This window comes from Theobroma cacao, chromosome 10 (genome assembly GCF_000208745.1).
Source record: "Theobroma cacao cultivar B97-61/B2 chromosome 10, Criollo_cocoa_genome_V2, whole genome shotgun sequence".
In the NCBI taxonomy this organism is placed as follows: domain Eukaryota; kingdom Viridiplantae; phylum Streptophyta; class Magnoliopsida; order Malvales; family Malvaceae; genus Theobroma; species Theobroma cacao.
The window spans coordinates 2,554,152-2,568,274 of NC_030859.1; the positions used below are offsets into that span (position 1 = coordinate 2,554,152).

The 14,123-nt window shown below is 34.5% G+C and overlaps 1 protein-coding gene across 1 annotated transcript; it reads right to left on the reverse strand.

Annotated features, from left to right (window-relative positions):
• On the reverse strand, positions 2,251-10,606 carry LOC18586169. The gene is made up of 4 exons (XM_007009400.2): positions 10,475-10,606; positions 8,258-8,301; positions 7,079-7,094; positions 2,251-4,639 (listed from the first exon to the last, which is right to left on the reverse strand). The coding sequence occupies exons 1-4, from the start codon at positions 10,604-10,606 to the stop codon at positions 2,408-2,410; spliced, it is 2,424 nt and encodes an 807-aa protein (XP_007009462.2). The 3' UTR covers positions 2,251-2,407.

A 14,123-nucleotide genomic window follows, 5' to 3' on the forward strand; every position in this document is an offset into this window, starting at 1 on the left:
ATATATATATATATATATATATATATATATCGATTATGATTGACTAAATATAATTGTTAATAAATTCAGGCAATTGGGTTGAAACGAGATGTTACCTTCTTGGAAGTGTTCAACCGTACTCATAAGCGCTTAGGGGGTCATGGTGATTTTATTGATAACAAGTCCAAGTCTACAAGTGTAAGTAAAAATTCATTAATTTTTACTATTTCTTCTAAGTTGATGTTCTACTTCAATATTAATCATTAATTATGGTTTTTGTGTAGGAAATGTATAATTCTGTACTATCACAGAAGTATGGCGATGAGTCATCTTCTCAGCCAAAATTCGATCCGCATGCTGGGACTGAAGCAATTGGAGGGAAGAAGACTACACGCACTCACATGTATGGGTTTGGCACTCATGTTCCTGCTACAGCTTTACTTACTGGAACACAATCCAATATAGCAACATCTAAGTTTGCGTGTGGCCCTATCAACTCAAACTTTAACAGTCCCACAAATGCATTGGAAGAAAAAGTGGAAAATCTTGCACAAAACTTGAATAAGATACGTGAGGAAATACGTGGGAAAATACGTGAAGAAATGAGAAATGTGATGGCGGAAGGCATGAGTGAATTTATGGCACGTATGGAAACCATGTTTATGAGTAATGCATGTTCAACCCTTGGCGATGCGGGACCTTCAAGACTTGACAAGTAAGAAAAAAAAATTTCCTCACATGATGTATAATTTTAAATGCAAACAATTGGATACTTTTTAATTTAGTTATGTTTAATATTCATATGTATCAAACTATTTTATATATTGTGTGTTAAGGATAATTTCTAATTAGATGTTTGGACTTGAATCTCAATTTTGTAATGTGTATTTCTTTTATATATTTTACAGTTCGAATGCGGAATTAAATTTAGTATCGGAATGAAAACTGGTAAGTTTTTTTAAAATTGATTATAAAAATAATAGGTCAAAATATTTCCAACGGAAATTTCCATTGGAAATTTTCAATGGATTTTCCTCTGGAAATAGCCTTTCCAACTACAATTCCGTTGGAAATTTCCAACGGTAATTGTTTCAACTATTTTTTCTGTTGGAAATAGGCTTTCCAATGGAATTTTTCGTTGGAAAATTTCCGTTGGAATTGCCTTTTCCAATGGAATTATTTTTCAACGGAAATTCCGTTGGAAATGCCTTGGAAATTTCCAACGGATTTCTAAAAAAAGGGGTAAAATTTCAAATTTTCAACAGATTTTCAACGAAATTTCTATTGAAAATTTCTAACGGATTTCTAACGGAAAGTATTACCCATAAGGCTTGTACCAACGAAATTTTCAACGGACTTTTTCGTTGAAAATCCGTTGAAAATAAACATTTCCAACAGAATAGCCAAATTTTTTGTAGTGGGGATGGACGGACATACAGTGAAGTGGTGTTAGATGACACAATTAAAGTGTAAAAAATTCCTACTAATTATGCTACTTATGCTAGAGTTTATGTAATTAATAATACTAATGAATCTACTAATTTTTTTTGTAATTCTGTAAGGAATGAGGTCAAAGATTCCAAGTCAAAGTAGATTTTAGTTATGAGTCCATCCTGGACACAAAGACGATGCCACATTCATAATTAATAAGTAGGATCAATCACTTAGTCAAGTAAATCAAACTGCTAACTGGCTTGAGTTTCAAGTTTTCCAAATTCTCATAAGCTTGCATCAAAAGTTCTTTCTACATTAATTTAATTATTATTTTAAATAGTTGTATTCATCTTTAATCAACACTACACGAATGTCGTGTGTGCAAATTTTATATAGTTTTAAAAAATTAATATTGAGATAATTTTTAACAATTCGACTTTGTTGGAGTAAAATTTGATTTGCATAATTTTGAATTGTTTTCTAACAAAAACATTTGAGCTTAATAAAGTCTTTACAATCAAAATTAATTATTTGTTAATGGTATTAAACTCAATTATCTGCATTTTTCAGTTCAATTTTATAATTAATGTTTAATTGTTGAAATTAGGTAATATAAATTAAGCAATTAAATTTGAACAGGGTTGAATTATATTTTGTCTTTCCGGAATGTGAAGTTTTGTAAACTATATTTTCTTAATTAAAAGTACTTATTCGAGCAAGTATTATATATATTTAATATATTTTTGGGAATAATCAGAAACTTTTATTTATCGAAAAAAGCCAACAGGCTGCTACAGAGAGGACAAGATGCAATTAACAGCAACAAAACAAACAGCAGCAATAATGGAACTAATATTATTGTGTGGAAAAGCAAAAGCATTTTTCGACAACAAATACAGGTAATAACAGTTGAACAACCAGCTGAACAAGTATTTTTCGATGCGATCATCAGCAACCTCTCTGTCTGCTTGCCATACCAGAGCATCGTGCCTCTTTACACAGAAGAAGAATTGTTTATACATTTCCAGTGGACAATATAGTTGCATCCTGTCTCTGCACACTCAAGAGCTAGATCTTGGCAAGGCTTACAGCATATGTGACAATCTGGATAATGATAAACCTTTCGAACAATTACGAGAGGCTGGTGTGAATGATCTCCTTCCTTATAGGTAGTCCCTGGCTTGATAAATGGGTATTCTTGGAGAACACAGTCAGTATGAGCAGAACTATCGCAAATTGTACAACTGTAGAACCAATTTTTTGAGTTTCTTCTTTTTTCACAAATGTCACAGTAATGATGTTGTGCATAGTCATTATCTTCATGGTAAGTGAGTTTGAGAGGATGTTCATCACACTTGTGCCGAGCAATATGCGGTAGCTTGAGACATTTATCGTGCAAAGCAAAGTTGCAATCGCTGCACCAATATGGCACCATGGATCTTTCACCACAAGCATTACACCTCGCAGATTTGTTCTCATAAAAGACTAGTCGGTGCTTATGTCCTTCAGATGCGTGGTCAGAAGAAACTAAAGCACATCGAAGGCAGATATAACTTTTGCAAAGTTCACATTTGTAGGCGAATCCACTGCACTCATAATTACACACCCCACATACGAAAATGAAATCTGAAATAAGGGTAAGGGGACGTTGGTGAATGTGAAACCAGAGCTTCATCTTCCTTGGTACTTCAGCACAAGATTTGTGGAGAAAGAAATCACATTGTGAACAGTGGTAATAAGGTGCAGAGATGAACAAAATGCAACCGTCACAACGTTTATCATCCTCAATATCGTCACTTAATACTAAATTATGTTGATGGCTGAAATGTCTTATCTCTGTAGCTATCACATTATTTCCAACCTTGCTCTCCTTAATAACAGAAATGATTGAACCCAAAGATTGTTCGACTATTTCTTTTGATTCATCAAATATGTACGATTTATAATCCTCAATTGCACAAATGACATGGCAAATATAATTGCAAGAAGAACAATAGTAAACCCCGTAATCCGTGTTCACCTTACCATCACAGATTCTGCATCGCTTCTTTTTCAACCCATCTTCTCCAAGGAAATTGATGTGGTTAATGGGGTGTTTATGCCTTGGAAGATTGATAACACGCGGCAATGAAATGCATTTCTTATGGACTGTAAGGCCACATGTCAAACAAATGTAGGATATGCAAGTGCCCGGAGTGCCGCATGCATCACAAAAGAATGGTAGTTGTTTCCAGAATAAATTGAACGGGTGTTGATGGCTTTCGTCTTCAATAACAGGTGGAGGTGAGATGCATTCAACGTGAATAGCAAGTTTGCAACTTGAACAACAGTAAGCAAACGGTTTAGGGGTTTCTTGGCAGTTTTGGCAAGGAAACTTTTCAGAATTGAATTGTAGAATAAAAGAATGTCTACGGTGATAAGGGAGATTGATTTTAATAGGTATCTCAGCACATTCAATATGAAGGACAAACTTGCAGTCTAAGCAACGATAAACAAGTCCCCTTGGGGTTTTTCGGCAAATCTGGCAACGGAGACTTGTACCATCAAACTGTAAAAAAAGTTTGCTGGAATGAAAATAAAACAAACGAGAACGTGGCTGGTGTAAAGAGTGATTGATTTCAAGAGGTAGCTCAGCACATTTCCTATGTAGGCAAAATCCACAATCAAGAGAAAAGTATGCAGAATCTAATAATGGTTTCCAACACCCATAGCATTTAGCATTTTTGAGTTCTTCATTTGAAATTTCAGTACTGGATATTAAGGGATCTATGTGTGCAATGTGGTCAACCTCTTCAAACTTCTTTTCAGCAATTTTATGTGAAAAGGAGGCACAATCAAGGTGAAGGCTTAGTCCACAAGAGCATTGATAAACAAAATTCTTGCATAATTTGTCACAGAAACAGCAAAGGCTTGTACCTTCGTATGGTGGACTTGATAGAAGTTTAAAGTTGTGGTTGCGATCACGATGAAAAGGGTGTTTAATTTCAGAGGGTACCTCGGCGCATTTCTTGTGGAGGTAAAACCGGCACTCCATACAGCTGAAGCTTGGACCTGACGCCACCTTCCCACACCCAGAGCAACAAGCGTACTCATCACTCTCATGGCTCGGCTCTTCTTTGAAAATCAGTGCATGTTCATGACTAAAATGTTTTAGTTGAAGTTCCATCTCTCCTTTCTTTTTGTTTCTATGCGAGTTTGTGAGTGACATAAATGCTCTTATGGAAGCCTAAGCTCATGGTTCACATATATAACATTTCACTAGAAGAAGATGACAAATTGGACATAGAATAACTTCTTTACCACTTCTTTCTTTCTTTCTTTTATTTATTTATTTTGTAATATGGGTAGGGTATCCAGCCTTTGTCCAAATCTAATCTTTCTTTTCCTTTGCTTTCTTAAAAGTAATAGTACTCTAACTTTTAATGTGAGGTACGTATGTTTCTTAACAGCTTTACTCTTTATACTCTTTGTAATCCCTATAAGCTTTTTCTTCAAATTAATTCATCTAACTGCATTAAGTTAAACAAGCTCGGAATAATCCACATCATGTATTTTAGGTGTCAAAACTACTAACTATTACCAAGTTGAGTTTGAATATAAAAAATAGTGCAATATAATGTCTTGGGTTTATTATTCCCGGGTTAATCACAGTGGATTATTGTAGAAAAATATTTCGAAATGCAAAACCAAGTATTTATTCACAACTACTACTCACTCTATAGAGAACTAAAATTAATTATTAGGAAGAACCCCACACTTTATTAATACGAGGACACATAATTAAGTTATTTGGAAATATACATAGTTTACATATTTGTATATTAAAATATTAATTTGACATTTAATATAATTTATATAGAGAAAGTGTACGTAGATAGGCCATCTTGAAGTGGAAAAAGAAAAAGAAATGATTAAACAAAACAAAAGGAGATAAGGGAAAAAAAAAAAGAAAATTAAAGAAAAAGAAGAGAAAGGAGAAGAAGAACTTTACTTTATTCTCCTCGCGTTTATCTTGGGTAAGGAAATAGTAACGAATATGGTCAAGCAAATTAAATCATCAAAACTATAGTAGGATATCAGCATTTTCCTTTTATCCTTTTTTTTATTATTCTTTTCCATTTTATTTTTCAAAAGTAACATTAGAGATAATGTAACATTTCCCCAGCAAGTTATGCCTTTCTTTCGGTATGTACTTACAGATTTTTTAAATAAGGCAGAAATAAGCATCTCTAATACTTTTTGGAAGGAGATAAATTTTTCAACAAAACTTGTCTGAGATTTACTTTCAAATTCTTGGATCAATTATCAAGTGGAAAACGTCTACCCTTGTTAATCTTATTTAATTTTAGGATAAATTATAGAAAAATATATAATTTTGGTGTATGAAATGGAATAAATTTTTCCTCTGAAATTTAATTTTGGACACGTAATTTAACTACCCTATGCATTATTTCCCTGAACATTGGATAAAACATTTGAATGAAGTACGTGACAAATTTAGAAAATAGGAACTAGAAAATAGAAACCAAATGTTTGAAAGAAAAAAAAGGATAAAAAAACATGGTTGGGGTTCGACTCATATCGGATGATGGCCAATAACTGGCCATGAGTGTAGGAAGATTATTGCAGAAAAAAATGATTGCAAGAGTTGAGAAGGGGAAGGAAGAAGGAAAAGAAAGGGTAAATCGCCCATTTAGTCATTTAACCTTTTCCAAATTTCTGTTTTGGTCACTCAATTTTGAAAAATTAAAAGCAAATGACTGTTCACTTGAATCCTAACATTTATTCAAACCCAAAAGAATTCCTTCCTTCAAGATGGGAGGTAAGTAGGATCAACAATAAATTTTCACCCAAAGATAGGATTTGTCTTATTTCAATAAACATAGTTTAGATGATTCCTGTTTGAATTTATGTTAATCTAATCCTTTTCTATGAGAGAGTTTCAGGCAATATGTTATAAGGGTTGGACGAATGGAAAGGGTGAGTTAAGAATGTCATGAAATGCAAAAGGTGTTGAGAATGAAGCACAGGAGAAGGTTAGAGGATCAGAGTAAACAAGATGCATGGAAAGGGTGGAGTGGTGATAGTGTTTGTGAATAATGTTCCACCACAAGTAGGATGGAGAGAGTTAGGATCAATTTGTCAAAGGTAAGGGGAGGTACTCAATGCTATTATCCCATTTAAAAGAAGTAGGTGGGGTAGAAAGATCGGGTTTGTGAGATTTAAGTCTATGGTGGAGGCTAGCAAGGTCATATGGAACTAAATCGTTTATGGTTGCAGGATTACAAATTAAGAAGCCAGATTCGGTGCCAGGGATGCATATTGGGAAGAGAAGATCACTCAAGTGCAAGAAAACAAAGTAGAGTCGAAAAGAAGGGAAATAGGAAATATTGGAAAAAACTGTAGAACGAAAGGGTGAGTATGTGGAGAAGTCCTATATTCAAGCTTTGTTAGAGGGGAAGAGAAAGGAAACAGATGAAAAGATAGGTGAAACAAAAGGAATGAGTTCAAAATTGTATGTGAAGGCTTTATCGAGGAGGAGAGAATACAGTGGTTAAGACAAAGCGTGATTGGAAATTGTAAAAGTCAATCCAAACCAGAGACCATCACTGAACATATGAGGATGGAGGGGGTCTGTGGTATTGAAGTTAAGCGGTGGTCAGGAAATCAATTTGTCATATCATTTTGGGATAAGGTCTTTTTTGAAGCTATGCAAGGATCAAGATAGACATGGTTAGAAAAGTGATTCGAGGACATTATGGAATGGATGGAGGAATTAGAGGTGGAAAATAGAAGAATATTGGTGGCTTGCTACAGTATGCCGCTACATACATGGAATGTCTTCATGTTCCAAAGTTTGGGAAGTTCCATAGGTGAGTTCATATGTATGGATGGAGAGCAATTAAAGTCACAAGCTTTTATTAGAGGGGTTATATAGATAATCACAAGAAAACACGAGATTAGAAGAGACGATGCATCTACAAGTGAAATTTCAAGACTATAAAATCCAAATGGTGGAGATGGAGGATTGTAAGGTCAATTTATTTCAGTGTTGCTATAAAATACCATATCTGAATATGAAAAAACCAATGGAGTATGGTTATGAGCAAATGTCAGGTAGAACTTTGAGTAGTTACAGCAGTGCTGAAAGGTTACTAACGAGAAGGGAGAAACTAATAATGGAGTACATGGTGATGCACATGTGGATAAAGGAATGGGACAAAACCATAGATTTTTAGCTGAACTAAATCAAAAAAATGATAGTGCAGTGGAAGGTGACATGACAAGTTACACGGATAATGAAAAAAAAGGTAATGGTAGTGTTAAAAAGGATGGACAAAGGAATGAAAAAGGAAATAATTTGAATATAAATGAAGTTAGTACAAGGATAAGGGAGGAAAGCTAACAAAGAAATATGCAAAAGAAATTAACTATAGAAGGAAAGGACATAAAGAATTAATGGTTAGAAGGTCCAAGGCTTAAGACATGTAGATGTGACAGATAAGAGACAACATGGAGGAGATGGCAACAGATTGGTAAAAGAAAAAAAAAGGAAATTGTTGGGCTATATGAAGAAGAAGAGGTAAAAGAGTTCAATGGATCCAAAAATGAAAATGAACAAAAAGAAAGCTCAGAAGAAATAAGTTACAAAGCAAATAGGCCAAGTGTGAATAAAGTTTTGGCAAGCCCAACTAAGGTGGAAGAAAATGAAGAGAACGGGCCAATAGTGGCATTAGTATGAATAAGCCCAATAAAGGGTAAAGGTAATGAAAGGAATAAGCATGGAACAAAGCCCACTAGAGCTAGACAAAGTAAGCCCAATAATGAAAAAGATGGAAAGGAGTTTGAAGTAGGTGAGCTAACTAAAGAGAAAGGCTTGATTGTAAACTACCCAAGCTTAGAAATCATTAGTAAGAAAAGAAGAGAAAGAAACGAGAAAGAGGGAAATGATAGAAAGTTGGGGATTACGGTTAGGAACAAAAAGGAGTTTGTGTGGGAGGGACAATCTGATTCAAAAAAGGAAAGGGAATGGATTAAGAAAGAGAAAACAAAGGCTAGAAGGAAGTTAGGAGTGAAAAGAGGAGAAAGACTTCATAAATGGAGTACTTGGGAGGAAATAGAAAAAAGATGGTGGCAAGGTAAGGGTTTGAAGGTGGAGAGATTTAAGAAGAGGGGAAAAAGAAAAAAAAAGGAAAGATTGAGAAAAGACTGAAGCTATAGTCAATGAGTCTCTGTCATATGGAGATTTTGAGAATAGAAATGTAATTATTAGGAAGGAAGCAAAAGTCACTTGGAAAGTTAGTAAAAAGGTGTGATCCTTGTGTGAAGAAGAACAACTGCTATTAGAATTCATGAGGGAGGTGGTAGCTAAGGCCAAATCGATAGCAAGAGGGAGATGGAAGAAATATGGGAGTTGACAAAGACATTGGATATAAGCTTCTATGAAGAAAAAGAGGGAGGTGATGTAGAAGATAGCTAAGCTAGAGGCGGAGGACAGAGGTGTCATGTAACATTAAACTAAGCCAATAAGTTAAAAGAGGGACTGCATGGACAAAAGGTAAAGGAATGGTTGCCCTATGGCAAGTTAAGTAGCGAGCTACAGCAAATTTTGTTATTTTGTTGTTGATTTAGCTATGAGTAATGTATTATTTTATTTTGATGTTGTGCCGCTTTGATGGTATTTGATATGTATAGGTATTTTAGACTGGGATGAGGCTGCCAATAGTTTTAGATGTGGTTGAGTACTAGTTGTTATGTGCAATTCTATCTATCAAAAGCCTAAATTCCATAAGGAGTCTTAAGTTTAAGAACTTATTGACTTGTAGTGGCATCCAATGGCTTATGGTCCACTTTAATAAAAAATTACTACCTTTCAAAAAAATTTTAAAAATTACATTTCAACTATTACTATTTATAGAAAGTTAGTGTTTTAGTCATTCAACCATAAGAAATTAATAATTGTGTAGCATAACTTTCTAAGTCAATTGACCTTGGCTGCATGACATGTCTATGTGATTTCTTGAAATTTTTTTAAACTATTTTTAACACTCCCTCGCAAAGTAATTTTCTGGAAATAAATCTAAGCTTAGCTTGAAGAAACACAAAAAATCCTTATGATAGTGTCTTGGTGAAGATATCAATGACATTCTTTTGAGTTTGCTCCTCTATTATATCAAACAGTACCATCTAAAACTTTTTCTCTCACAAAATGATGCTCCAATTCAATATGCTTTACTCTTGCTTGACACGCTAGATTGGCAGCCAATTTCAAAGGCCTTCGATTATATCCAAAAATGGTACTTGGCTTGTAAAGAGGTAAATAAAAATCACCAAAACGCTTTCAAGCCAAACACATTCTTGTGTAGCTACAAACAACTTACATAACAAGAAGTAGACATTATATCATCCAAATAACCACTTAAGTCAACATTTGAATAACCAAGCAAAGAGACATTAGCCCCTTCCTTGTAAAATAAACCCATATCACAAGTAGAAATCATTGTTCGAAATTTTCTTATGAGCCTCCAAATGAGGTTTCGTTGGTGCTTGTGTCATGTGCCAAACTTTAGGTGAACCTCGTGTGGCCTTAAGCTTTAAAAATTAGAGCTTAAGTAAGTTTAAAACCTCACAAAAGTAATATCACAAGAAATTAAGAGGAGAGAAAGTTTAGAGAAATTAAATGCTTTGAATTTCTTTGGTGTGAGTATAAATGAAGTTGGGGTATTTATAGGTTAATAGTCCCTCTTATTAAATAGGATTAAGATACATGAAATATGGGATTTGAATTTGAAAAGGCCTAGTCAAATTCAAATTAAATCTTAACCAAATCAAATTAAATATAAGTAAACTTATTTACATTTGACTCAACATTTACAAAGGTTCAAATCGAAATAAAATCCCTTTATACGTGGGTCAGACTCCAATCGAGCCTGTTGGCCTAATGAGTATTGGACTGTTTCGACTACCTAAGTTATGTGCTTGTTGGTTGCTTGGGCTATCTGTTGGCTTGCCAAGGTTGCTTGGGCTATTTGCTAGCCCACCAAGGCTTTTGCTTGCATACCAAGGCTGTTTGGGTTGTCTGCTTGCATATGTAAAGCCCACAACTGGTCCAACAGCTTCTCGCCTTGTCTGGCACCTTTGGCAACTTCCGTAGTTGGTTCGACAGCTTGTATGACTTGAACCCACATGCCATTTTTAAGGAAGAAAGTGGGAGGAGAGAAAGAGGAAAAAATAAGAAAGAAAAAAAGAGAAGAAATGAAGGCAAGAAATAATTAGAAGCAAAGGCTTAGCTGTGGTGGTGTGCTTGTTAAAGTTCCTTGTTTGAACCTCAACAAAAGCATGGCATCAATGCCACATCAGCATGTCTATCAACCTTCCATTCCATGTCATCAATGTGTGCCATGTCAGCATTGACGTGGAAATGCCACATTAATACACTGAACCCACCTCACATGCCACATTAGCATTTGGTGTCACATCAGTATTGACATTAACACCATAAAGGGTAAATTTGGACAAAAAATGTTAGCAGGATAAAATTGAAGCAAAACCAAGCGACTAAATTGTCACGATTTTGACTAAAGGGACTAAATTGAAGAAAACTCCTACATACATGGATTATTTGGAGATTTTAACCATTTTAAAATACTTCTTCTACATCACCTTTCCTTGCGGTCAAATTAATCCTACAAAAGCTCCACTATGTTGTGCAACAATCCAAGTTCTTTGCAAGAAAGCTCAAACTCATTCCCTATATACAGAGTCAAGCCACAACTTGAAAAAATATTGAAGAAAAGATGAGAAAGAAGAGAAGAATCGAAAAGAATAATCAATTGAAACAGTGGCATGATCCAAATGGTAATGACCCAAGAAACATTCCAAGGTAAGATCTGTTATTATTTTCTTCTCAACTTTCACTATTGAGTCAATCCAAAAAATTGGAAATTGGAAGTCTTTTTAGATCAATTTTGTATTTGAACAGGGATTTTGATCGGATTGATTTAATCAGTAGTCTACATGATGAAATCCTTCACCAAATTATACCCTTACTGCTTCCTAGATGGAAGTATCAAGAAAAAGAGCATGATCCTGATAATATTACAAGAAAAGCTTCCGAGTGAGAACTTCTCTATAAATTTTCTTTGAAATCTTTATTGGTTTTTATCTTTTATGATCAGGTAGATATTTTGAACTTATTATGATAGGCATGATCGATGTTGTTTTCTGAACAGTAATTTGGATCCTAATGATTTTATCAGTCGTCTGCCTAACGATATCTTTTACCACATCATTTCCTTCCTTCCTTTTCAATCTGCTGTCCGAACAACGTTTTTTTCTGCTCATTGGAAAGACTTTTTGTTGAGAAATTACGGAATTGTCTCTAAAGAATTGCCCAAGATCTAACCCAATCAATAGAATAAAGAAAGAAAGAAATCAAGCACACCCACAATAACACAAGAATTTACGTGGTTCGGTCTTTGATGACCTACGTCCACAGGCACAGCAACAGAGAAAAATCCTCTAAGAGAAAAATCAAGAGATTACAAGAACAGTCTCAAACTTACAACCATTATCCCAAGTACACCTAAATCACTCTCTCTTAATCTAGGTGATGATTATTCTTTAACCCATAGGGTCCTTTTATAGTGCCAAATACAATAACCTTATCCTGATATAATTAGGAATCTTATCCTAATAGAATTAAGAATTGTTATTCTAGTCTAACTAGATTTAAAGACTATTTTAATAAGGTATACTAATTTAATTAGAATTAAATAATCCTAATTAAATCACAATTCAAGACTATCCTAACACTTTTGGAAAGAAGCTTTGTTGGCTTCGGTACATCCTGTAACAATGGAAGATGGTGTTACTGCTATATCCCGCTTTGCTGATGATTTTGCTGAACAAGATCGACCAAGAAGTAAGTGGGGGTTCAAATTTGAGTTGGGCCACGGCAGAGTCCTCTTAGCTGCTAATGCTGCTAATAAGCTATCTTTCAAATGTGGCGGTTTCATCAATGGTGTCGAGTTTCCCATTTCTTGAAAGCCCGACTATCGCAAAATGCAGTGGATTACGATCTTTACAAATAAAAGATGCTAGAGGGCTTCATAAATTAGTTTTTTTTTGCTAAGCCATTCATTATAATTAATTAGTAGGCTTCATAAATTAGTTGTCTTGGACTGTCCCCAATTAGAATCTGTCAGGTTTGAGGGTTCCAACTTAACGTCTTTCCAATATAGAGGCAGATTGGTGTTGTTTGAGTTTGAACTTTCCTCGAATGATGAGTGTCGTCTATGGAACATTTAGGGTCCATCTCCCCACTATTTGCTACTGAAACATGCCATGCTTGATTTAAGACAAGTTCCTCCGATATTCAATAGCATCAGTTGTGATGGCTTCAAATTAGTCCTCGAAAGCATTAAAAATATTAAATCTCTAACACTGTGTAGATGGGTTTTCGAGGTATGCTCCAGCAATTTATCCACCCTCAAAAGGATTTTTTCAGGCTTCTGTACTCCCAAACACTCATGACTCAAACTTTGATAAATTTTTTTCTACCTAACTTCTATAATGTTCTTTCTTCTTGCAGGCATTGATCTCCTTCGTGTTATCATCTTTAAGTAGAGACACTGAGTTTCGTTTCTACTGGTTGACAGAGTTGTGGTAGACTGATTATTCAATGGATAGAGACAATTTTAATTCCCTACTCAGCTTTCTTAAACGCTGTCCTTGTTTGGAAAGACTTTATGTGACTGTAAGTCATTCCATTTTCATGATATAAGTAGATTTTTATTTGGTGAACAATTGAATGATTGTGATGGTAGGAACTCATAGCAATGCTACCTTTACTTGACAATTTTGATACTCTTCATCAAACTTGCAGATTGATCCTGAAAGCTATAACATTAGAAGCACAAACAAGTTCTCATTTAAACTCAATGAACACAAAAAACACAATCATCTCAATCTGCTGAAATTAGAAGCATTTCCAAATGAGAATAAGGAGATTTTCTTTGCAAAGCGGTTTAGAATGAGACCACTGATTCTAGCTAAGAAAAAGGGGGCTTGTTTTCGGCGTCTGGTTAAAGTACCTGAGCTGGAAAAAGAAGGAAGTATCTTTACAAGTTTAAAGAGGTTAAAAATTTCCATGAACTATGCCCTGATCATGTTCATATGAAGTTCTAACTATCTCATATAATTAATTTCTTTGTCAAGAAGTGGAAAACCTAAGTGCAAGTTTGTAGCATTGGATTTGTAAGGAGTTCAATTATATTTTTATTGAACCATGACACTTGTCTAGAAAGCCCTTCTGATGTTTGGACAGAGTATACTCTTGATCTCCTAATCCAATTTCTATTAAAAGATTGTGTATTCTATATTCTTTATCATTGCAGCAGATTAAAAAAAAATATTTCTTTATTTTCTCTAACACTTTCTTAGTAGAAGAATTTTTAGTCCTAATTTTGTGATATAAGCATTTCAGCAGGGAGAAACTGCCAGAAACAAACATTAAATCCTTATCTTACTGCTACCTCGCTTGCAATCTTCATAACGTGTGACTTTGGTATCATCGATCAAAATCAAGTGATTTTGGCACTGTATTTTTGTTTGTAAATCAAATAATATGGCAAAGTTTGTAGAAAATTTTGCAATATTGTTAGATCGTGCATCTGTCCTTATCAAGAAAGAACTTTACAAACAATTGT

Coding starts and splice junctions, on each gene's coding strand:
- LOC18586169 (XM_007009400.2), bottom strand. CDS start 10,606: ATGGCATGTGGGTTCAAGTCATACAAGCTGTCGAACCAACTACGGAAG. Junction 8,302..10,474: donor AGACAACCCAAACAGCCTTG/GTATGCAAGCAA, acceptor AAGCTTGGGTAG/TTTACAATCAAGCCTTTCTC.